General features: G+C 35.6%; 1 protein-coding gene across 1 annotated transcript in view; it reads right to left on the bottom strand.

The window, feature by feature from the left end:
- The window catches only part of ANKAR (ankyrin and armadillo repeat containing), a 63,732-nt gene that overhangs the window by 8,888 nt on the left and 27,709 nt on the right, over positions 1-27,135 (bottom strand). Inside the window, exons 8-17 of the mRNA XM_012464110.2 lie at positions 21,037-21,238; positions 19,131-19,339; positions 15,414-15,518; positions 13,592-13,833; positions 13,098-13,266; positions 7,294-7,535; positions 6,971-7,124; positions 6,570-6,731; positions 4,797-4,903; positions 2,522-2,644 (exon numbers count right to left, since the gene is read on the bottom strand). Coding sequence (XP_012319533.2) covers positions 2,522-2,644; positions 4,797-4,903; positions 6,570-6,731; positions 6,971-7,124; positions 7,294-7,535; positions 13,098-13,266; positions 13,592-13,833; positions 15,414-15,518; positions 19,131-19,339; positions 21,037-21,238 — 1,715 coding nt within the window. The remainder of the gene's footprint in view (positions 1-2,521; positions 2,645-4,796; positions 4,904-6,569; positions 6,732-6,970; positions 7,125-7,293; positions 7,536-13,097; positions 13,267-13,591; positions 13,834-15,413; positions 15,519-19,130; positions 19,340-21,036; positions 21,239-27,135) is intronic.

The following is a 27,135-nucleotide window of genomic DNA, read 5'->3' on the forward strand; positions in this document are numbered from 1 at the left end:
TCATTAAAATATATTACATTCTTATCACTGGGAGTAGAATATGACATTACTAGAGAAAACAGATTACAGAGTTACTCCAGAATGTTATAATTTTCAACATTTCAAAGTAGAGTTGATAAATCAAAACTTCTCTTGTACAGCATGTTATCTATTGCATTCCATGCATTATTGGGTATTCCATATCGTCTCTTAAATTCACTTGTAAAATTCCATTGTACTATATTTTAAGGAAGAATAGGAGAAAAATATTTTTAAGAATCATATTTTAACATTCTAAGGCTGGGCAGACAGCTAAAGCTAGTTTCTTCTGTAGAATTAGTCTGCTTGCCAAAACTATATAAGTATGGTAGATCTTCCAGAAAGATTCAAAAGATAAAATCTTATTACTAAATTTTATTTTTAATATTAAAAATAATTATATTGTATTATTAGTATGTTATTTGAATAATGTAGTACACACAGAGAAAACTCATTAATCTTAGTGAATTTTCTTTTTTTCTTTTTTTTTTTTTTTGGACAGTCACTCTCTGTCACCCAGGCTGGAGTGCAGTGGCGTAATCTTGGCTGACTGCAATTTCCACCTCCCAGGCTCAAGCAATGCTTCTACCTTGGCCTCCCAAGTAGCTGAGACTAAAGGCATACGCCACCACACCCAGCTAATTGCCTGTATTTTTTGTAGAGACAGGGTTTTGCTATGTTGCCCAGGCTGGTTTTGAACCCATGAGCTCAAGCTGTCCACTCGTTTCAGCCTCCCAAAGTGCTGGGATTACAGATGTGAGCCACCACACCCAGCCCTGAATTTTATTCTGCCAGTATTAATCATAATATTAAAATGCTGCATGTACATATTGAAATATTTATAGATAAAATTATATGATGCTTGAAATTTGCTTTGAAAATAATTTAGTAGAAGAGAGTGATGTACAGATGAAATAAGATTGGCTATGAGTTGATGACTGCTGAAGCTGGGTCATAGGAACATTTAGATTCATTATGTTACCCTTTCATTTTATATATATTTGAAATTTCCCATAATAAAAGTCACACACACACACACACACAATGGTCACCTAGCAACAGGCATAAGGAAAGCTATTAGGTACAGTCAAGCTTGAGAAACTAGGTCTCAGTCCTGGTCAAAGTGCGGATTAACAGATAGCAAAATAGAACCTAGAGCCAAGTAGGAAAGAATGGCAATGAGATGAACCAAAGGGGCATGCTTTGTGTATCAAGGTCAGATAGAGGGAAGTAAGAGAAATATGCTAAGACTTGACTGATTTCCACTTCTTTTCCATGTAGGGTTCACTCCTGCAGTATCACTATGGAAGTCTACAGTAAATAGTTTAGATTATAAAGTGGATATTAATGTTTCAAAATGAATCCCATAGTTTGATTACTCCTACTGGCTAGGTTCCTGGGTTCCTGACCTAATTTTTATTGCATTCCTGTTATTACCCATAAGATAGCTATTCATTCAGTGACATATTTAACTGCTGAACATCCCTCCCTCCCCTTTAACTTGTACAATACGTCTTTGTAATCTGAAGTCTCCCACTATAGGTTTAATTATCAGTAAGATACATCAACATTATATGCCTCATGATATGACGTACTGGGAAGGTGAGTCAAGAAGACTACATCACTTCTGTGATATTCTTGCCAAAAGGTCTAACTTCAATTTAATTATGAGAAAACATCAAAGTCAATTTGAGGGATATTCTATAAAATAACTGGCCTGGATTCATAAAAAATGTCAAAATCATAAAAGACCAATGAAATCATGAAAAACAAAGAAGGGCTGGGTTTCACAAACTGGAGGCTAAAGAGACAAGACATCTAGATGTAAATGAGACCCTGGATTAGATTCTGGAACAAAAAGTAGACATTGAAAAAATAAAAATTATTTTTTTAATTAAAAATATATAAAAACAAAACCAAAAAAAGGACGTTGCTGAGAAAACTGGCCAAATTTAAATAAGGTCTGCAGATTAGTGATAGTATTGTATCAGTGTTAATGTTCTAGTTGACATTTGGGAAAACTAGATGAAGGATATGCCAGAATAGTAGTTTTATAAATTTTTGGAAAGTCTAAGATTATTTCAAAAATTTTAAAGTTAAAAAAATCCCTCCATAATAGATTGCTGGGAAAAAGCTATTTCTTCATCACAAATAGTTTGAGAAGCACCACTTTACTGTATTGGATAAGAAGTGAATGACTGAGGGCTGAAAGCATATAAAATTATTTTTAAAATTTGATTTGGGACAGAAGAGATTTGTTTTTTGACTCATCACCAAACATTAAAATTACCACATTTCAATAATGAAATGGGACAACTCAGAAAAATATGGAGCAGTATTATTACATTGTTATACACTAATGACCTACAAAGAGATCTTTTACATGTCTTTTCTTAAATAATAAACTGAATATTGCCATGAAGAAGACTTGAAGATAATTTGAGGATGTGGTATAAAAACCATTTTTTTCTAAATGACCCTCAGTATTTTGTAAAAGTATTACCTTTTCTGTTGAGTGAAGAAGATAAAGGACATCAGCATACTCAAATCCTTCATTTTCATGTAAGTCTTTCTGTAACACACCATTCCCTAGGACAATGCATGCCAAGGAAAATGCCACTTCAACCTAAATATGTAGTTTTCAGAAATTATTTTTCACTTAGCTTTATGAAATTACACATTTCATTGTGCAGGCATTTATATAGGATACATTGTGGAAAGATACTATAAAATCTGATAAAATATATCCGTTGATTCCAGTTATCTTACTAGTGAAATAGCTGTACTTAACAACTCCCTCATAATTTTTAACAGCTGAGAAGATAACCTTTCTGTGTTCAGAGACCAACCACAGAGCTCCATTTGAGGGCACTGGAGAAGGGAACGAGGGCCAACAGAGTATGTAAAAAGGTATTATCCTAAGTGCATAGTTGTATCCCTTCCATATTTAAAAAAAGTTTTACTTTTTTGACATGGATTAAAAAGCTATTTTGAACTGCTTGTTAACTACTGATCATTGAGTTTTAAGGCTTTGATGCAGCACCTATTAATTTAAGCAAAGCTTTGGGGAGTAGTACTAAGGAATAGTACTGCTATTTTTTTCCTCCTCTAGTTCTGGAACCATTTAATGCACATTCTGAAGCCCATTAGGAAGATGAATCTTGTATATTATTGGGACTCAGATAAATTTTTAAAGTGCTATACTATGCATTTCTATGAAAAACGTTATGAATTTGAAAAGTATGATTACTGAATTATTGCAAAACATTTTGTCCATTATAGAATCTTATTTTGAGAAAAAGTATTGAAATATGTTTATGGTCTATTTAAACAAAGTTCAAAACTCATTGAAAATATGCACTAAAATATACTTCTTTTCTGATAACACACATATTTCTTAAAAAAAAATGCACCAGATATGGTGGCTCATGCCTATAATCCCATCACTTTGGGAGGCCAAAGTGAGAGGATCTCTTGAGCCCAGGAGTTCAAGAATAATCTGTGCAAAATGGCAAAACTCTGTCTCCAAAAAAATACAAAAAATTAGCCAGGCATAGTGGTGTACTCCTGTAGTCACAGCTACTCGGTGGGCTGAGGTGGGAGGATCACCTCACCCAGGAGGCAGAGGCTGCAAGTGAGCCAAGATTGCACTACTGCACTCTAGCCTGACTGACAGAGTGAGAGATGCCATCTCAATTTAAATAAATAAATAAATAAAAATTAAAAAGAGAAACATCCTGGGTACAGTGGCTCATACCTGTAATCCCAGCATTTTGGGAGGCTGAGGCAGGCAGATCACTTGAGGTCAGGAGTTCAAGACCAGCCTGGCCAACATAGTGAAACCCCATCTCTACAAAAATATAATAATTAGCCAGGCGTTGTGGTAATCCCAGTTACTCAGGAGGCTGACACAGGAGAATTACTTGAACCCAGGAGGTGGAGGTTGCAGTGAGCTGAGATGGTGCCACTGCACTCCAGCCTGGGCAACAGAGCGAGATTCTGTCTAAAAAAAAAAAAAAAGCTATTTATTTAGATATTGTCCTCCTATGTTACTTCTATTTTCTCATCTCTAACAGTGTAAATACCAAATTTTGAAGATAAAATAATTTTTTGCTGTTATAATTTCTTGCCTAGCCAACTATAGATGTCCTGAATTTCTAAAGCCTGATTAAAAGTATTTGAATAGATGTGAATGTCATTTTATTAAAAGCATTTTAGTGAAAGTAAATGGAAGACTGAATGACCCCCTACAACTCACAATAATTCTTTGTAATATCCTGCCTTTAAAACTATTACTTCCAGCCAGTAGAGGCTGCTTGGCAAAAGGCAGGGCTGGTTTGAGGTGTAGTACTGACAAGATTTACTAATATTTGAGAAATATTGCCATATAAGTCACACATTCCCATTATCCCTGCCCAGTTTTAGCAACCAGTGTCTGGGGAGGTAGGGAAGAAGTTCTGTAAATAAATAATCAAATATCTGAGGAAAAAACTTCTTTGAAGAGTAAAAACATAAGATTTTCTTGTCATATTTGAAGAAATCCTCTTTTAATAAAATTTACTATTCTCTTATGGTTCGAAGCAACCTTTTTGTTTAAAACTTCTAGGATTTTGTTTATTTTTATTTTTGGCTTATTTCTCCAAGGAAAATAGGATTTAGTCTAAAAGATTAAATATTTTTACGTTTATGAACTTGCATAAAGGTACAAAATTTTCTTTAAAATTATATTTCTGTTAATTTTTACCATATCAGAAAAAAATGTAAACCTTTATATATACCTTAATGTTAGGAGAAGGGTGATTTCTTAGTAGTTGGATAAGTACTGGAAAGGCCTTTTCATCTACAACAAATTGTTGACTGACAGGATTGCTTGTATGGGCTACACCTGTAAGAGTCCACGACAATGAGGTAATATTTTTTTCCATCTTGTAAATGGTAAAGTCAAACATAGGTTGATATTTTTGGTTGGCAGAGTGTCCTAAGATAATGTGGTTAGTAAATTACAAAACAGTATGCTATATTGACACTATTTTAATAAGCCTAAATTAATATTTTTAAAGGCAAAGAGAATAAACATGGAGAGCTTATTAGAATTGTGAATGGCTTCCTAATAGTCACAAAGCAAAGAAATTAGAAATGTTATACTATCAATGAATAATAATACTAGCTATCATTTACTGAAGAAATATGCGAGGTACTTAAGTTCATAGTTCTATTGTTTTCTATAAAAAGTTTATTTTTACAAAAATGACTAGAGTAAATCACCAAGTTAAAATTTCTAGGTTTCTTAAATTATACACGACTAAAAGATACTCTTACTATGTCTCTTTATGACATACTACTTTAAATTGCAGGCCTAATCTCACCAGAGAAACTCAACTCTCTCTTTTTTTTTTTTCCACTCCTTGCAATTTCCTGTTGAGAAACTTATTTCTTTCTAGTGAACGTGGACAAACAATTTTAATTCTGTTCTTTTGCCAATAAATGTCACAATAAATATACAGTGGGTTTATATAAATGGGTTAACCCTAAATAAATGGGTTAAATATGAACACAAGATTGAGCCTTTCAGCCTTTCTCTTCACTTTCAGTGAACAGTGAAATCACCTACATATTGTATTTAGGGAAGTTTGAAGAAAAAAAGATCTTTGTCCCTGCAATCCACCCCCACCCCCCACACACACTCAGCTGATGTGGACAGCTTTGAAATGAACTAATGAGAAGAAACTTGATTATGTACATGTGTATGCATATCAAGCAGCCTTGCATATAATGTTATCATTTATTAGAACTTTAGAAATTACTGTAATTTATGTCAGAGTGTCTGGCTGAGAAAAGAAACATCTTCTCTGGCTTATTGTCTTGGAATTGTGCATGAATTTATGCAAGAAACTTTTCGCAAGCAAAGAAAAAAATGTTAGAATCAATTCCTATACTTCATTCAGCTGGACTATTTTTGAGGAAATTCAGTGATCTAGAAATAAAGATTGATTTTCCTCTTGTTTGCAAGAAGCAGTCTACAATCAGCATGCTGCATTCATTAAGGTCAGCAAGAACCCAAATTTTAACTTTTGGTGAGTCACAACTGACAGTTCCACATTTTCTTAGGAACCCCAAAACGTCAATTCCACTGCAATGAAATTCTATGCTATATAAACAAATGATCATTACAGAGGCATAAGAATGTGCCCCAGCATTAGAAACTCTTTTGTATCTTCCAAAAGATATAGTTCTTGAGATTCAAAAGTACTATTTTTCTTTTAGACTTAAAAAAGAGATTGCTTTCAGTCAAAATAGCCCAGGCTTATTGTCCTAATTTTCCTTTTTAGCCATAGTTCAAGGGCAAGTCTGATATAAAATTCTTAATTATACTACTTTTGCTGACCAAGTTCTTAGAGAAATTTTTAAAGTTGTAAGTCTTTTATACATTAAATACCATTTAGGGCTCAAACAGTGAGGATAGAGAGGAAGAGAGATTAATTACCACTTCTCTGTGCAAGTCTGTTCTTGTTCTTACAGATATTTAAGAAATTGAGAATAAGGATACACACCAATACAAATGGATCCCACTGCTCTGATAACACTGAGAAGTGTGCCTTCAGCAATCTTACTAATTCTTAGTAAACGAACCAATGGTGCAATTCCATTTCCTTCACATATTTGATTTTGATGCATCCTGCTGTCCTTACTTAGAGCTATGACAGCTTCACTTCCTGATAAAGAAAAGCAAAAGACCTGTATGATACTCCAGTGTGACTGTTCTACAATATGCAGAGGACACAGTGACTCACACTTGTAACCCCAGCTACTCAGGAAGCTGAGGCAGAAGGATCATTTGAGCCCAGGAGTTCAAGGCTGCAGTGAGCTATAATTGCGCCACCGCATTCCAGGCTGGGCAATAGATCAGGATCCTGTCTCTAAAAAAAAAAATAAAATAAGGAAAATAACTTACCAACATACTGCATTTTAGCAGATGGTGACAAAAGCATATTTATTATAAAGCTGTATCCAATCTGTTCTGCCATATATTTTTGTTGTTTTAGTGTTTGTCCTGCCAAGGCCCAAAGTGCAACGGCTCCTTGTTCCTTAACATCTATTTGAAATGCCTATTTTTAAAAATATTTCATTAATTCAGTGAATATTTATTGAACATTTTAGGAATGTATATTTTATAAAATGTTTATTATAGAATTGGTTTAGTTTTTCTATTCACTTAACAATTCAAAATAGAATATATCATCTAAGAAAAATGGCCAGTAATCATAAAATTCCTACCTTTAGGAGTTTTAAAAGATATTTAGTTAATGATTTTTCCAGAAATGCTTTCTGTATAAAAGGGTTGTGACTTGCCAGTGATTCCACAGCCATTGCACCTTTCATTTGGACACTAATATGTTTCCCTTTAAAAAGAGCCACCAGAGGAGGAATCGCTCCCTCCAGAGCTATAGCATCCTGAATTTCCTTATTGTCACGCCCAACCTCAGCAATTGCAGCAGAAGATACAGCCTTCAACACATCTTCAAATGAATTTAAGAACAAGTTAAAGAAACTTTATGAAAAGTAATAATATCAAAGTGCAGCATATCATTTGTTTCCCATATTATAAAATCAAATTTATGGAAAGCTTATAGAAAAATGGAAATATATTTCTTTATATTTTCTTATTAAAAAAATAAAAATAAATAAATAAAACTGACTATATTTACCACCTAAACACAATCAAACATTTGGCATAATCTCATGCGCTATTTCTTATGAAGATAGATTTAGATAGTTACAGATATATTTAAATATAGTTGTATTTTAAAACAATAACCTGCATTTTTACTTACCATTAAAATATTCCCCTCCCCCCTTTTTTGAGACAAGGTTTGGCTCTATCACCCAGGCTAGAGTGCAGTGGTGTGATCTCAGCTCACTACAACCTCCGCCTCCTGGGCTCAAGCTATCCTCCCACCTCAGTCTCCCGAGTAGCTGGGACTACATGAGTGCACCATCACGCCCAGCTAATTTTTGTGTTTTTTATAAAGACATGGTTTCACCAGGTTACCCAGGCTGGTTTTCAATTCTTGGACTCAAGGGATCTACACCCCTCAGCCTCCAAAGTGCTGGGATTACAGATGTCAGCAGATTACAGATTACAGATTACCAGATTACACCTGGGATCCACTGTGCTCTGCCTCATTTTCCCATTCTTGTTTTTTTTTTTTTTTTTTTTTTTTTTTTTTGTGAGACGGAGTTTCGCTATTGTTACCCAGGCTGGAGTGCAATGGCGCGATCTCGGCTCACCACAACCTCCGCCTCCTGGGTTCAGGCAATTCTCCTGCCTCAGCCTCCTGAGTAGCTGGGATTACAGGCACGCGCCACCATGCCCAGCTAATTTTTTGTATTAGTAGAGACGGGGTTTCACCATGTTGACCAGGATGGTCTCGATCTCTTGACCTCGTGACCCACCCGCCTCGGCCTCCCAAAGTGCTGGGATTACAGGCTTGAGCCACCGCGCCCGGCCCATTTTCCCATTCTTTATGAACATCAGTGCCTTTTAAATATTCCATTAACAGGTGAGTATATCACATCTCCTTATCCATTCACATTTTGAAAATATGTTGTATCCAACTTTTCACTATTTTAAACAATTCCAGGAGAAATCTTCTTGACATATAAGTTATTTCCTTCATGTCTGTATCTTTCCCCCTTAGCACAGAGGCTCAGGAATTACTGGAATAACTCAGTACATCTCAGTAAATTATTTATCAAAAATGATAATGGCATCTTAGCCTTCCGTAATCAGAGTTCAAAAGTATCGATGTTACTGTATTTTTTTGAATATGGGTATTATTAAAAATACATCAACTTTGCTAATTTGATAGATGAAAATGCTCTCATTTTGTTTTGTATTTTTGGTATTGGTGAGCCTAAACATTTTCCTATATTCTTTTAACAAGTTGCACTTTTTTTTGAGTATGGGTATTATTAAAAACAAATACATCAACTTTGCTAATTTGATAGACGAAAATGCTGTCTCATTTTGTTTTGTATTTTTGGTACTGGTGAGCCTAAACATTTTCCTATATTGTTTTAACCAGTTGCACTGTGGGATATTTTTTGTTTGTTTTGATTGTCTTAATTTTATTTATTTTTTATTATTATTATACTTTAAGTTCTGGTGTACATGTGCAGAACGTGCAGGTTTGTTACATAGGTATACAGTGCCATGGTGGTTTGCAGCATCCATTTTGAGTATGTGTATTATCATTAAAAATAAATACATCAACTTTGCTACTTTGATAGATAAAAATACTGTCTCATTTTGTTTTATATTTTTGGTACTGGTGAGTCTAAACATTTTCCTATCCTTGTAACCAGCTGCATTTTTTTAACTTACAGAAAAGTTGTATGAATAAGTCAGAGAAGTTTTCCATCCTTGTTACCAGCTGCATTTTTTTAACTTACAGAAAAGTTGTATGAATAATTCCTGTATACATTTACCAGAATTTATAAGTTTAATATATTGCCATGTTAGGTTTTTTTAATCCATTTATCTATATAATTTACTTTTCTAAATTTGAGGATATGTTGCATGCAAACATCATGGCCTTTTATCTTTTCAATAATCCAGTGTATATTTACTAAAAACAAGGCTATCCTCTGAGGTAACTACAGGGCAATTAGTAGATGCAATACTTTAATCATACCGTGTTGATTGTCCCATTAATGTCCTTTATCATATTTACTTTCTTCCAGTACACCATCCAGACCAGGACCATGTATTGCACTTAGTTATGTCTCTTTAGTATACTATAATCTGGAACCTTTTCTCAGGTTTTTTTTTTTTTTTTGGTCTTTTATGACTTAGACATTTTTAATTAATATGGGTCATTTAGTTTAGAGAACTTTCCTCAATTTTGGCTTGTTTGATATTTCCTCGTGACTCAAGATATGCACCTCCATCCAGAATATTTTTTAAAAGCCATTATGGCTTGGGTGCAATGGCGTGTGCCTGTAATCCCAGCAACTTAGGAGGCTCAGGTGGGAGCATTGCTTGAGCCCAGGGGTTCAAGACCAGCCCAGGAAACATAGCAACCCCATTAAAAAAAAGTGACATTATGTTCTGGGGATATCCTCTGTGGAGTTATATAATGTCCATCTATTCCTCATTGGTGATGTTACTTTTGATCATGCAGTTTCTCTACTGTATAGTTGCTATTTTTCCCTCTTGCAACTAATAGGGAGCAAAACACTTTAAGGCCATGTAAATATCAAAATTTGTCCCCAAGATTTAGCAACGATTTATAATTTTTGCCTGAACCAATCTTTACTACGCTGTTTGCACAATACTAATTTTCCAAATCTACCACTCCTTCACAATTGTTGGCATTCTGCTGTATGGAAGATCCGTACCTTATTCTCTATTTGTTTCCTTATTTATCCAATTATTATCAGGATGAGTGCATGAGATCCTATTTTATTCAATGAGTTATAACCCATTAATTTTCTTTTCTCTCTTTTTTTTTTTTTTTTGAGACAAAATCTCACTCTCTCACTCAGGCTGGAATGCAGTGACATGAACTCAGCTCATTGCAACCTCTGCCTCCCAGGCTCAAGCTATCCTCCCACCTGAGCTTCCCAGGTAGCTGGGAATACAGGTGTGTGCCTCCACGCTCAGCTAATTTTTGCATTTTTAGTAGAGATGAGATTTTGCCATGTTGCCCAGACTGATGTTGAACTCATGAGCTCAAGCTATCTGTTCATCTTTACCCCACAAAGTGCTGGGATTTAGGCACGAACCACTGTGCCCAGTGTATTTTCTTATTTATGTTGGTACTCAAATTGTCTAAGATTTGGCCAGTGGGAGCCCCTTCAGGTTGTCCTTGTGTCCTATAGATATGCCTCCCCTTTTTTTAAAAAATGTATTTTACTACTTTCTGTCACCATATGATGATTCCTGACTCACCATATACCTTTTCTGTCCCTGCCCTGGAATCAACTATTTCTCCAAGAAGCTCTGGTTCCTTTTAATGAGGGATGATATTTAGAAACCAAGATTTGGGTGCTAGGTGTGCTCATTGCTACTGAAATATAATTGCTTCTTGATCACACACACACACACACACACGTATGTATATATATACACACATATATGTGTATATGTATATATGAATCCATATGTATGTATACATATATATGTATATGTGTATACACACATATACTTCCAATTCCAATCCAACCCCAACCCCACAAGGTTCTTTATTGTTATCCTACATTCTGCATATTTCTTTGCACAAGAAGAACCTAATAATATCAACACATTTATTCATTTCTTCAGTCCTACAGTACTTATCATGTGGGTTCAGATTTGTTCTACCCATATCACTATGACATACAAGCTCACTAAAAAGAACTCAAGATCTGTGTGTAGTTTGTTTTGTGTTTACCCTTAGAAAGAGGGTATATAATGCACTGTGTTTACAATTATTTATATTTTTTCTTTTTAAAGCTAGTTATACAATTTGTTTATTTCTTTCAGTTTTCATTTCCTCCAGCTTTGTAGATTTAATTTTTTTATTATGTAGAATATCAACATATTTCCAAAAGCAAAACTAGATAGAAAAGTGTTTGTGCATTCATGCATCTACTGATATCCTTTAGATGCTCCATAATGCAGCATTTGTTTTTTTTATGTACTATCGAGGTTAATCATCTCTCTATTAAAGTCTTATTGTTCATACCAACTTCTATACTCACTTTATATCAATTTATGCCAAATATATTATTTTTATTGTTAAGAGTATTTTCTTCATTTAATCATCTAATTATTTATTCAGTGCATATTTATTGAATAGCTACTATGTGCTAGACACTGTCCCAGGCACTAGGGAAACAATGATGAACCAACAAAACAAGGTCCTTGACCTTGTGGAACAAAAGGAAAGGCCAAAGGAAAAAACATAGCAATAAGTTCAATATTACTTGACAGTAACATCAGAGGGGAGTGACAGGAAGGTCATTTCCTCTTGAAGTAGGAAAGTAAAAAGGGTTTATAGGTCATGCTGGAAATATGGACCATATCCTAGATGATAACACAGTAACTGAGTAATTTAAAGAAGAAGATATAATCAACTTTACATTTTATAGAGATCACTCAAGTAACACTTGGAATGTTAACCCTTAAAGATTAATAAAATTAAGAGAGTGTGGGGAAAACCATTCTTTCTCTTACCCTGCATCAGTACAAAAAGCAGAAATTCCTCCACCCATGGCAAACTCAGAAGTATTAAGAATAAAAGTTTACTCCGTATTCATCCTTCCTTATGAGAAGAATAGTGAGTTCCCTAATTTTTTAGTTTGAAGAATGAGTCATTGCAAATGCATGGTTTAGGTTCTTTTTGGCACTTTTTGTTGTTTTCTTGGAGCAAGCTTTCCAACGATAAGGCTGAAGTTTTGATCTCTATTTGATTCCTGCCTATTTCTCATCTGGACCCAAATTCTGAAAGGAGTGAAGTGTCTTTACTTAGTTCTTCAGTAATCCAAACTAGCTCTAAAGCTCAGGAAAGACGTTGGGGATGCGGATAAAGAACTGGGAAGAGGCCGGGCGCCGTGGCTCACGCCTGTAATGCCAACACTTTGGAAGGCCAAGGTGGGCGAGGTCAGGAGTTCAAGAGCATCCTGGCCAACATGGTGAAACCCCGTATCTACTTAAAAACTACAAAAATTAGCCAGGTGTGGTGGCGCATGCCTGTAATTCCAGCTACTCAGGAGCCTGAGGCAGGATAATTGCCTGAACTCGGGAGGCAGAGGTTGTAGTGAGCTGAGATCGCTCCATTGCACTCCAGTCTAGGCAACAGAGTGAGACTCCATCTCAAATAAATAAATAAATAAATAGAACTGTTTTCTACATAGTTTAGCAGTTAGGAAACATAAATAAATTTGTGTTTTAGATATTTAGGTTACATTACACATGTTTAGATCTATTCAAAGACAGATTCAGGACACCTATTCATATAGGACAAGTCCAAATCCATGTTTGCTTCACTTAATATATCTGGTCATTATAAAATAATACAGAGATAGAAGCTCACCTGAATCAGAACTCAGAAATCTGATAAGATATGGGAGACCTTTATGTTCTCTCACAGCTCTTTGATTGTTTTCATTTCCTATACATAATACCCGTATACAGTTCATTACATTGACTAGCACACTTTCTATGTTTAAGTTCAAGAGATTTATCAGACTTGGGATTCCATTCTAAAAATAAACCAAAAAAAAAAAAAAAAAAAAAAAAAGGAAATATTTGCCATTATAGACACTGCACTGGTAATTGATAAACAGCAAGAAGTAATCAACATATGCTAACTTAAGAAAATACTCTGTTATCTACTTCTGGACTGCACTCAGATGCCAACTTCTCAGTGGAATATTTTTCACCAGGCTTCCTCTCCCTCTCTTTTCCCTGCTGTATCCTTCCCTGAGAGTTTTGTCACTGAATAACATGGGTTTCTATTTTTGTAACTTCTATGTGAGAGAGTTATTTATTATTAGTTAAAAATAATGGTCTATGAAAAGAACTTACATATTTGGCAATAACATCCTTGTTTTCACATTGAGCAATATCATATAGAATGACAGCACAGCGAGAGTGTAGTTCAGGCTCATCACAAACCAGTAGGTTGATTAGAGATGGAATGCCTCCTGCTTCTACCAAAGCATGCACTACACTTTTGTGGGTTGAGATATTACTTAATAACCCAACAGTTTTGCACTGCAGTTTTATTTTGGAACTTTTTAATAGATTGGTTAAGGCAGGAATGGTGCCTGTAATGAAAAGAGCAATAAAGAAAAAAAAACATGAATTATTGGTAACCATTTGTAGTCAATATATCATGGCAATATTTAAATAATATTTATGGATATTGCAATATAAACAATTAGCAAATAATTTCATAAAATATTTATAAAATTATCATTTGAAACTGCATGAAGAAACCTTACGTCTTGTCTTTGGTATGGGCAGCTCTCATTATTCATATATTTGATTTTCCTGTAGTACAATTATACATTTTATATTAGTAACCTTAAGCCATCATTGAAACACTGAATTCTGGCTTAAGATTATTGATAAATAAATTATTTGTGCTACCACATTGTAGAGTTCAGTTTTGGTTACTGCATCAACTTTTTATGGCACTGCTAAAGCAATTATTTGAGCATTTTATTATATTTTATCCTTATTTTATACCAGCATGTGAAAAACAAAAAGTGCTAAATCTAGTAAAAATGCAACATTAGTGTCAATTACAATTGGCTCAAAGATGAAAATCGTTGGGCATAATGAAAATAGAAAATCTGGCTTCAGTTGGATTCCTGTTTTACTTATATCAATTCAATGATAAACAGAAAGCACATTATAGGACACAGACAAAATGCTAGAAAATATAATAGGTATAAAAACAACCTTATTTATTTTGCTACCTGAAATAAAATATCCCTCATGACTTCTTTAAGTCTATAGTTCACCTTTTGGATATAGAGCTTTTTGTACATGTTTTCAGGAATATATTAGGGGACCATCTACAATCAATCAAATTTTAATTTATTCATTTAATATTTATGGAGCATCTCACGTGTGTTCAATGAGCACATTATGGTAGTGGCTACCATAATGGACATTTTCAAATAGAACATTTTCCCTATATGTGTGTGTGTGTGTGTGTGTGTGTGTGTGTGTGTAGACAGACAGATAGATAGGTAGACAGATATAAAGACAGGGTCTCACTATGTTGCCCAGGCTGGTCTCAAACTCCTGGGCTCAAGCTATCCTCCTGCCTTGGCCTCCCAAGATGCTGGGATTACAGGCATGAACCACCGTGCCTAGCTGAACGTTTTCATCATTTCAGTAAGTTATTCTGGACAATGCTATTCTCAAAACAATCCTATGGGGTGGAGCCATTTTATTAGTGAATAAACTAAACTAAGAGAGGTTAAGCAATTATCTTAAGTTCTAAATGCAGAGCTAGTTACAAACCAGGCCTGACATTAAATTTGCTATTTATAATTTCAAAAGTAAATTGTGCAGATTACATAATAGGAATAATTTATAAATAAAAGTAAATACAAGAGTAGTATGGTAAAGTAATTTAATACTTAAATTAACACTTAACATCAGTTTTTAATTTTGTGAGCTTTTAAATGAATAGAATTTACATAGTTTTTTGATCCTGTGTAGCTTCCATGTGGAAAATAGAACATGGCTGACAGGTAAATGAAGTGATCTTAGCAAAAGAAACCTAAAATCAACTAAAATTTTTCCTTTACAATTAAAAATATATTTTAAAATGACTGCTGAATAAAATATAGCTTACATAAAATAGCATTAAAAATAGAGTTTGCATCACCTGCATCCAAAATACATCTCCAGTATTGATCATTTGCTAAACAAATTACTTCCAAGGACATGACAGCCATCATCCTTCGTTTATAGCTTTCACACTGTAACATTTCTGTTAAGAGTTCAACAGAAAAACACAGATGTAATTTACACAAGAGGCAATGAAATGCTTGATTTTGTTTTTGTACCAGCTAAGTAAAACCAAGGGTTGAGGTCACCAGTATTACCACCAAATGCATGGATTAAATTCCCCTATCCGCATGGTTTCCTGTGAATTACTGACAAATTCCATCAGCCCATGATCTTTGAGGTTTATAGTCTATATAATTAGTGAAAAAAAATCCTGAAATTTCTTTTTTTTGAGATGGGGTCTCAGTCTGTTGCCCAGGCGGGAGTGCAGTGGCATGATCACAGCTCACTGCAGCCTGGATCTCCCTGGGCTCAGGTGATCTACCATCTCAGCCTCTCTAGTAGCTCAGACTACAGGCATGCACTACCGCACCCGGCTAATTTTTATATTTTTTGGACAGACAGCATTTTACAATGTTGCCCATGCTGGTCTCAAACTCTTGAGCTCAAGCAATTCGCCTCCCTTGGCCTCCTAAAGTGCTAGGATTACAGGCACAAGCCACCGTGCCTGGCTAAAATTTTTCATCTTTGGTCTGAATAGCTTAGGTTGGCTGGTCACATACTTCAAATTTCCTTGGAAAATAGTACATCTCTCTCTTGTCTAAAATCAGTTGTTAAATAAAATTTGAATGTGGGTTTTCAAGAATAGCAAAGTAATCTACAGTACTGTTAATAAAAATCTAATATCCATTAAATTAGAAATTAGGCTTTATACATTTCCTGAGTATGAAAAAGATACTTTAAATACAATCTTGGAGGAACTTTTACTACAGACAGAAGATATTACAAATATACATGTCTATTGTGCTAGAAAAGATACACAGACTGTCTTTTCCTCATCTCTTTAGCCAGCTACTCTATTACCAAATCTATCCTGCATCTACCTTGGCTAGATTACTCCATGACATTCTCTTAAAATTCAGCTTCTACTCTAAGAGCTAATCCTGAGACCTCTAATTAACTGATGTTTCTTTTATGCATAGTGGAAATGGGCAGTGTGAGGAGGGAGAGCTATTGCAGGGCCCAAGGCAAAACAGTAGTGGCCAGATGCTCACTGTTGTTTGTTCTTTGTGTCATTGTCAGGACTTCCCCACAATGGCTGTAGGAAGCAGCAGCCCTAGTAAATTTTTATGTTCTTTTAGGCCATTCCTGTTAAGGGCCAGAGCTTCCTACTATTAAGGTAGGTATTTACAATGATTTAGTCTAGTAAAAGTAACAGGATGGTCCTCTCACTTCCTCCTAACAAGATTACAAAATGATCAAAATGCACACAAATAAACATTAAAAACACTTTCCAATATCTCTTGGAGCTCATATCCAGTATTTGGGATATGTTCCCAGTACCCACTAAATTCCAAGATCAGGTATTGAGCCAGTTTAAAACCGAATATACAGACTTCTTGAATCAGTAGAATGGGGTTGAAAATCTTAAACATATCCCATCCTAAAATGAGTTGTTGAAAAAAAATCAATTCTCATTCTCCAATTAATTTCTCTTTTTTGGCTTTGTTTTTTATTTATATCAAATTAAGCATGTGCATGATTCAGAGTTAAATGTTACTAAAAGATCTATAACAAAACTTAGTGATTCTTGGCCCCACCCTCCCCACTGTTCTGGGTTCATCTCTCCATATACAATCAGTTTGGACTCTTCCCTATAACCTTCTATGATTTATAAATTTCCTTATTTCTACATATTTACATACACTGCTGTGTTTTGCTACATTGATTTGGACTTCATTGACTGACTTCATGTTATGAAAAATGGGATTACTCTTTCAACACTGCTCTGCTCTTTCCTCTTACTTCCCTTTCTCTGTATTTATAGCTTTTAGTTAAATCAATGTTAGGTACTTATATGATGATGTCTCTACATTTATTATTCACAGCTGAAGACTGTAATGTATTATGGTTGTGTCTCATTTTTATTTTTGCTTTTTTTTTTAAATAATTTCCTTATTTTACAATAGTTTCCCCCTTATCTGCAGAAGATACATTCCAAAACCCCCAGTGGATGCCTGAAACTGTGGATAGTGCTGAACCCTGTATATACTATGTTTTTTCCTTGACAGATGCTTCTCAACTTATGATTGGTTATGTCCTGATAAACTAATTGTAAGTTGAAAATACCATAAATTGAAAATGCATTTATAAACCTAATCTGCCAAACAGCATAGCTTACCTAGCTTAACTTAAAAGTGCTTGGAATATTTACATTAGCCTACAGCTTGGCCAAATGATCTAACACAAAGCCTATTTTATAATAGAGTGTTTAATAACTCATGTAATTTATTGAATATTGTACTAAAAGTTAAAAACAGAATGGTTGTATGGGGACTGTAAGTGCAGTTTCTCTGAATGTGTATCACTTTTGCATGACTGTAAAGTAAAAAACCATAAGTCAAACCAGACTGTCTGAACATACATATCTATAATAAAGTCTGTAGGCATAGTAATAGCTTAACAACAACTAATAATAGATTACAACAATATATAATAATAAAAGTTATATGATGTGCTCTATCCCTCTGTCTCAAAATATCTTATTGTACTGTACTGCAGGGAACCAAAACCACCAAAAGATAAGCCGCTGAGAAGGGGAGACTGCTGTATTTCATCTGCTTAGTTTTCCTTGTACCTACTGATAATTCCTCCCATCTTTTTCCTCTAGACTGGATACACAGTTCCATTCTGGAACTTCCCTTTGCTATCTTCCTTGAAATTCCCTATGCTTTACGCATGGGTAAGACTCTTAGTTTCCTGAGTCTCTCTCCTTTCTATTTATTGGGGAGAATTCTAGCCTTGGCATCTTTAGGTCTTCCCAAGTTAGGCTCTGAGGAGAGCATTCCTAATGGGCACTGCCAATTCTCAAGCCTTTTGAGGATTTGTGGTGTGAGTCCAAGGGGTTCTCAGCTTTTTAGGCTTAGTCCTAAGCCTTGCCTATCTGTTTCCATCTTCCAGTATTTTATTGCTGTTGTATCTTTTCTTGTTTTCCCTTGCTTGTCTGCTGCTGGTGGTATTATTATTGTTTAATCTCCATGTAATTTTAGTGGGGGTCATTAAAGGGAGTAAAATTAGATATGTCCATATAATTGGCCTAGTAACTTACCCTTATTTTGGCTAGACTGAATGCAAATTCGAAAAAAAAAAAAAAAAAACTCAAGTGGAATTTTTCACAAAACATTTGTCAAAATATAACAAAAGATTTTGCTAAATTTGTCTCTACAATTGGGAGGCAAGAATAAATTGGAGGGAATGTTTTTCACTTAAAATTTCCTCTTTCCTTTTTCTTGATGAAGGAGATATTTCAGCTTTTGGAGAAAGTTGGAAAATAAAAATAAATATAGTTATGTAAAATATAGTCTGTTTGGGTCACAGATCTTTGATTTTAACTTGGAAATAAAACTACGTTTGCACACACAAAAATTTAGCTCTTTATTATTTGTATTTTTATTTCTGGTTTTAATTAAAATGTTTATTTCATGATTTTTAAATATTTAAAATATAATGCATGCGTTGTTTTCTTTCTTTCAGAGTATCAATAATTAAACTAAATAATAATCAGAACATGTATTTGTAAAGAGATTATACTCACCTACCAAAGTTTTCCACACTGGGAGTTCAGGAATATTTAACTTTATTATATATTTGAGAACCTCTGTATGAAAAGTTAACACTGATAAATGGATTATATTATTTCCTTTAATATCTGTTTTTCTCCAGTTAGCACCGACAGAAAACAGGTACTGAATAGTATCCAGTGCTCCTGAAGTGGCAGCCAGTAACAGCGGAGTGCACTGATTCCTAAAAATTAAGAAACATAATATAACAAGTAAACACACATATAGTGTCAAATTTGCTTTTTGTAAAACTATTCAAACTGCAATTGGAGTAAGTCTGACTTACACCACCACCTTCTGGTCTTAGGAATTCCCATCTTCTGTATTCTACATGTAAATGAATTTGCCCCTTTGCCATGCCATCCTTAGTATGGGTCCCTACCCACCTCCCCAACTTAATTATCATGCCTTAAAATTTGTTTGGAGGATGATAATGCACAAAGTTCTTACAATACCCTATCCTATCTAAGTCTTACAACTACTCTGTAAGTAAAGGAAAAAGCAAAACAAGTATTATCAGCCCATCTTATAAATGATGTAACTGAAGCTCAGGAATTAGTTACACCCATTACTTCATGTCCAGTTTTCAAATCCCAGCTTCTTCATTGTGGCAAAAACTAACAGTTTTGCTCAAAAACTCTTATCTGATTTTTAGATAGTGAAGATCTTTTGTTTGGCTATTTCCCAGCTTCTTCTTCTTCTTCTTTTTTTCTTTTTTTTTTTTGAGATGGAGTCTCACTCTGTCACCCAGGCTGTAGTGCAGTGGTACGATGTCAGCTCACTGCAGCCTCTGCCTCCCCAGTTCAAGTGACTCTCGTCCCTCAGCCTCCAGAATAGCTAGGATTATGAGCATGTACCATCATGCCTGGCTAATTTTTGTATTTTTAGTAGAGGGGGGTTTTGCTATGTTATCCAGGCTGGTCTCAAACTCCTGACCTCAAGTGATCTGCCTGCCTTGGCCTCCCAAAGTGCTGGGATTATAGGTGTGAGCCACTGTACCTGGCCTCTTCTTTCTTCTCATAGCTGCAATGTAGACATGATGGTGAAAGTGGGAGTTGGCATCTGAGGGACACCAGCTTCCTCTGGTGGCTTCCACATGTTAAGAGCGTCAAGAAGAAGCCGGTGTCCCTCATACTAACAAGCCATTATGTTAGCCCTAGACCACTGAATAATAGTGGACAGGTTATTCGAAGACCTAAAAAACCTGAATGAAACTAGGTCTAAGTCAGGCTCAGAGATCCAAAATAATAACCTGGCTTTAGATTTCCAGCCAAGAATGTACCTTCTGGAGAAGTGACACCTTTATCCTAAATGCTGATCTGCAGCTAAATTGTAAAACAAAAGATTGTTGGAGTTTTTTTAAATTTCAAAGTTATTTCGCTCTTTTTAATGTATTTCTCTTCCAGATACCACTAGATATTTCTCCTGTAATCCAAAGCCTATCCCCTTTGATCTGAAGTCCTAGGGCTGCCACCTGGTTGTGTAGGATCCAATTTAGAGCAATTCTCCCCTCCCTAGTCTCAGACTTCTCCAGGGGACTAAGTAAAACATTTAACATGAAAAATTAATCTGCAAAACCATACTATTGGAACAAGGTGAAGGACAACTCCCTAGGAATTAGTCCTTATTCTTTCAGAAAACATGCATAGGTTGATAGAAGCTCTCATCTTTTTAAATTCTAGAGACAGTGAGTAGAAAGGATAGCAGAGTAAACTTTACATATCTTTCAAATTACCCATGCCAATTGCCTTTTAGCGGCAGTGTGTTCGGCAAGCCATGAAAAGCAGAAATTTATATTCAATTTAATTTTCTTTCTTCTTGTTTTTTTTTATTATTGCCTAGACATCAACCTTAACCTGATATAAGTGCTTAATGACTTACTCAGCTGTTGCCTCAGCTTCTAGCAAACTAGGATCCTTCCTACAGAGAGCAGTAACGATGCAAATGTTGTCACAGAAAGCGGCAAAGTGAATCGGCATCCAGCCTCTTTCTTCAGAGAGTGTGTAATCAGCTTTGAAACAGAGTAGACAGACTGATGTTTCTAATGAGCAAGCCTGTGCGGCAAGGTGTAGAGGTGTTGGACCTAGAATGGTTGGACAATTACTTCAGTGATCAAAGCACTAACATTCCTAAAAAAGCCTAAATGCCTTATTGATATCCAACCACAGAGCTTAGTATTATATAATATAAAATCTCCAAAGTAAGCATTAAAAAAATACTTACACAACCCTATGTTCCTTTATTTAACTTGGGATATCCAACCATTAAAAATCCATATTTAGAAACAAAAACCAAAAATTAAAAAAAAATCCATACTTCTTTATAAGCAAAGAAAAATGAGTAACATTTAAAATATTAAATATTTGAAAAAATAAAATGTTAAATATTTGAAAATTTAAGTCAATGTGTACAATAGTCTTATGGTAAATTATTTCTTGTTTATTTTCCATTTGACTCAAGTTTCTTAGTAGAGGATAAGATCCTTTGAAATTGAAAAATATATAGATTTTCACAAAGGTCTCTATGTCACTAAATCCAATGGGCACTTTTATTTTTTCCCATTGTATATAGGTCTTTATAATTTGAGTAGATTCCCAAAAATGGGCCAGGCACAATGGCTCGTGCCTGTAATCCCAGCACTTTGGGAGGCCAAGGCAGGTGGATCACCTGAGGTCAGGAGTTCAAGACCAGCCTGGCGAACCTGGTGAAATCCTGTCTCTACTAAAAATACAAAAAAAGAAAAAAATTTAACGGCATGGTGGTGCATGCCTGTAGTCCTAGCTACTCAGGAGGCTGAGGCAGAATTGCTTGAGCCCGAGAGGCAGAGGTTGTAGTGAGCCGAGATTGTGCCACTGCACAATAGAGCGAGACAACAGAGCAAGACTCCATCTCAAAAAAAAAAAAAAAAATCCCAAAAATGGGAGTTGCTGGGTGAAAGTATATAATTATCAATAGCATCATTATTACCAGTAATATATATTGCCAAATTATTCTCCCAAAGCATAACAGCAATTCATACTTTTACCACCTGATATGGGGGTTTGGCTCTATGGCCTCACCCAAATCTCATCTTGAATTGTAATCCCCACCTGTCGAAGGAGAGAGGTAAATGGATCATGAGGGCAGTTCCCCCATGCTGTTGTCATGATAGTAAGTAAACTGTCACGTGAGTCCGTCATTTTTCAATTCTCACCTTAGTTATTTCTCAATAGCATTTTACACCATTGTCCACTTCTTCCTATTTAAAATAATTTCTTCTCTTGGCTTTTGTGATATCACACTCCCAATTTTTGTCTAACCTTACTGGTTACTCCTTGGCAGTCTCCTTTGGAACCTTCTCATTGTCGTAATATCCAAATGAGCTTTAAGGCTCACTCTTGGGCCTTTTTCTCTTCTCAGTGACTTTGCTTACCATATACAAATTGATGACTCCAAGGATTATAGCTCTAGATCTGACTTCTTCTGATTTGCAGATCTATATCTTTGACATCTCGTAAAGCATCTTCACACTTCCCCTCAAACTTAATGTATTCAAAATTGAACTCCTGTCCTTACTCCAAACCTGCTCCTCTTTTATTGCTTCCTAAATCAGTGAGAGAGATCATGATCCTGCCAGTTCTACAGACCACAAATCTAGAAGACTCTTTGGCACCTCCCTCTCATTTTCTTCTCCATAACTAGCCCATCACCAAGTCTAAATATCTCTAGAACCCATCTCTACCACCATCACCATCCTAATCCAAGCCATAATCATCTCCCAACTGCTATTCCCATCTTGTTTTGCCCTTATCCAATCCAGTTTTTCAGAACGTAAATCTGATCTTTTCATCTCCTTGCTCAATGGCTTCTCAAGGCCATCTGATTATGAGGAACAGTGACACGATCCACTGGCTCCAACTTAACTTGAAACACCAGCTACAACTACCTTCTTCACCTACCTCCCAATAAAACCATCCATACACTGTTCTCTTCGTTCTGACTTTCTTGTAGCTCCCCAAATGTAGCGAAATTACACGTCCCAGTTTACCCAGGAAAGTACTGGCCAATGTCTGTTGCACCAGCATAATTATTAATAGTGCCCTTTCACTTTTCAAGTCTCCCTGATTTGGATGGTGAATTCTCTTGTCACCCTGGGCTATTCCTGCTCTCTGACACCTTCCATCTCCCCAACAATTTCTCTCTTACCAGGATCTAGCTAACTCCTATTCATTTCTCTGTTTAAATGATATTTTCTCAATGAAGCACTGTTTTCATTAAATCTCTCCCATCAGAAACTTCCAATGTCCTCCTACCTGCCTTCATAGTTGGAGCTTGATAGTATAGCCTTGATATTCCATAAAATCAGACCCAAATCTATTTATGTAAAATTATTGTTTAGTCTTCCAGTTTCTTCAAAGAAGAAAATTATTGTTTAGTCTACCAGTTTCTGGTCTGGCATTTAAGGAGCTTAGAAGTCACCACTTCATCCTAACAACAAGTAAAAAGCTGAACTAACCGTAAAGAAATCAACAACCCTTAAGTTCATCAGAGAAGTGAGGTAACAGGCAAACTGATTCCCTCAAAATTGGAGAGACAGGTGGATTCAGAGAATCATAACTTAGTATAGCAGAAATTCACAAGCAGAAACTTCCTAAGGAATCATTACTGGGGTAAGAAAACCTTAACATTAATTTACAATTGCTAGCTCAGTGTGGACAAGTATGAAAGTTTAAAACTCTAGAAAGACCCATCATAGTGGGGCCCCATGCTTTCATGTGTTTTACCTCTAGGAGTTTTATCAGGTCCTCACAGTGAATATTGAAGAAAAATCCCCTCATACTTCCAGCAGTGGGAGGGAGAAAAAGAACCATTCTGAAATACTCCAGGGCATTCTGTTCTGAACAAGGCCTGCTCTCAGGAGAAACTACTTTACCAGAGCCTGACCTATTGGGCTTTTATCAGAGCCTAAGCTACCTAGGGAAGGGAAATGCCCAACTCCAGTCACCTCTAACCATCCTGCCTGGCCTAAGGGACATGGGGAGAGGACTGAGAAGCACTGGTGAAGTTCAAAGTAGAGGGACGCAGGCTCACCAAGAGACTGACATAGAATGCTTCTCCCCCAATACCTTACCATTACATTGTTAAAGGCCTGTTTAACTACAGTTCCTTTTACCCAGTACATCATGTTCTGCTATCAAGAAAAATTTACAAGTATATTAAAAAGCAAAAAAAACACAGTTTAAAGAGACAGAACAAGCATCAGAACTAGACATGGCAGGGATTAAGACAACGATGATTTTGTTGTTTAAAATTTAAAACAACAATGATTAATATGCTAAAGGTTCTAATGGATAAAGCAGCTTCCAAGAACAGATGGGCACAGATGGGCAATGTGGGCACAGATGGGCAATGTAAGCAGAGATGGAAATCCTATGAAAAAACCAAAATGACATGCTACAGATAAAAAACACTGTAAAGGAAAAGAAGAATGTCATTAATGGGCTTATAAAGAGATTGGACACAAGTGAGGAAGGAATCTCTAATCTTGAAGATATATCAGTAGCTACCTCCAGGTCAGGTGCAGTGGCTCACACTTGTAATCCCAACATTTTGGGAAGCCAAGGAGGGAGGATTGCTTGAGTCCAAGAGTCTGAGACCAGCGTGAGCAACATAGTGAGACCTCATCTCTATAAAAAATACAATTAGCCAGGCATGGTGGCATATGCCTGTAGTCCCAGCTACTTGGGAGGCTGAGGTGGGAGTGTCACTTGAATATGGGAGGTAGAGGCTGGAGTAAGCTGAGATCATGCTATTACACTCCAGCCTGGGCAACAAATACCCTATCTCAAAAATAAAAATAAAAATAAATTAAAAAGATTAGGTAAAGTAAGAACAGATAGAGAAGAGAGAAAGGAAAAGAAGAAATATTTAAAACAATAATGATTGAGAATTTTTCCATATTAATGTGACATATCAAACCAAAGTTTCAGGAAACTCAGAGAACACCAAGCCAAATGAATACCAAAAGAAACAAACAAAAAACAAAAAACAACATTGAGGCATATCATTTCCAAATTACAGAAAAACAAACATAAAGAAAATCATCCTATTTATTGTAGCAGTATTCACAAAAGCCAAGATTTGGAAGCAGCCTAAGCGTCCATCAACAGATGAATGGATAAAGAAAATGTACACATTCAAATGGATATACAATGGAGTAGGATTCAGCCATGAAAAAGAATGAAATCCTGCCATTTGCAACAACACAGCTGGAATTGGAGGTCATTATGTTAAGTGAAATAAGTCCATCACAGAAAGACAAACTTTGCCTGTTCTCACTTATTTGTGGGAGCTAAAATTTAAAACAATTGAACTAATGAAAATACAGAGTAGAATGATTGTTACCAGAGGCTGGGAAGGGTAATGGGGGGAAATGGGGATGGTTAATGGGTAAAAAAGAGAAGGAATGAATAAGACCTAGTATTTTCTAGTACAACAGGGTGACTATAGTAAAAAAATTAATTGCATATTTTAAAATAACTAAGAGTATAGTTGGATTATTTGTAACACAAAGGATAAATGCTTGAGGTGATGGATACTCTACTTACTCTGATATGACTATTACACATTGCATGCCTGTATCCAAAAATCTCATGGACCTCAAGTATATATGTCTACTATGTACACACAGAAATTAAAAATTATTTTAAAAAGAAAATCCTAAAAGAAGCCAGAGGAAAACACATTACTTATAGAGATGCAAAAATAAGAATTATACCTGATTTCTCCTCAGAAACTATGCAAGCAAGAAGTGAGTGGAGGAAAATAAAGTGTTGAGATAATGGAACCACTAACCTAGAATTCTGTAACCTGTAAGATTATCCTTCAAAAGTGAAGGAGGAATCAAGACTTTCTCAAACAAAAATTAAGAGAATTTGCCACCAGTAGACCTATTGTCCAAAGAGAAGAAAAATGATATAGGTCAGAAACTTACATATACAAAAAGGAAGGAAGAGCATCAGAGAATGAAGAAAATGAAGGTCAAGTAAATGTTTTATTTGTCTTAACTGAGCTAACAGATAACCATTTGTTCAAAATAACATTATCTGGCTGGGTGCAGTGGCTCACGCCTGTAATCCCAGCACTTTTGGGAGGCCAAGGTGGGCAGATCACTTGAGGTCAGGAGTTCGAGACCAGCCTGGCCAACATGGTGAAACCCCGTGTCTACTAAAAATACAAAATACATAGGGTGTGGTGGTGCACACCTGTAATCTCAGCTACATGTGAGGCTGAGGTGGGAGAATCGCTTGAACCTGGAAGGTGGAAGTTGCAGTGAGCCAAGATTGCACCACTGCACTCCTGCCTGGGTGGCAGAGCAAGATTCCATCTCAAAATAAGTAAATAATAACATTATCAACAAAGGGTTTGAATATCGATTAGATACATACTTCTATGTGCTTATGCATAAGTGAAATGAATGACATATATATATGCTTATGCACAAGTGAAGTGAATGAATGAATGATAGGTGGGAAGAATTAGGAATATTTTGTTATTATAAGGTACCTATACTGCCTGTGATGTGGCTTAGTGTTATTTGAAAGTAGACTTGGAATAATTGTAAATTAATGTTATAAACTCTAGGGCAATCACTAACAAAAATTTAGAAAGAAGTATAATGAATATGCTAAAAAGAAAACGATAAAAAGGAAAAAGAAGCTGATAAGCTGGCTGAGGACCATTAATCATGAGGGGTCCTTGTGGCAAACTAAGCACTTGTCCTCTGTACTGTCCCTCTCCTTGCCCCAAATCTGGAAAGCTTCAGTTTTCTGTATAGACTACATAAGAGCCTTAGTTGAAGACATGTTCTGTATGAAGAGTATTTAAGGTTTCCAATAAAATGTACAGCCCTCAAGAAAAATTTCCTGAGCACCTATAAAGGCCAAGCATTTTTCTGGGTGCTAGGGAACTGTGGCTAAAAAAGTAGACCAAATCCTTGTC

This window comes from Aotus nancymaae, unplaced genomic scaffold, assembly GCF_030222135.1.
Source record: "Aotus nancymaae isolate 86718 unplaced genomic scaffold, 86718_ANA_hifiasm-v0.15.2.pri h1tg000008l, whole genome shotgun sequence".
Classification (NCBI taxonomy): domain Eukaryota; kingdom Metazoa; phylum Chordata; class Mammalia; order Primates; family Aotidae; genus Aotus; species Aotus nancymaae.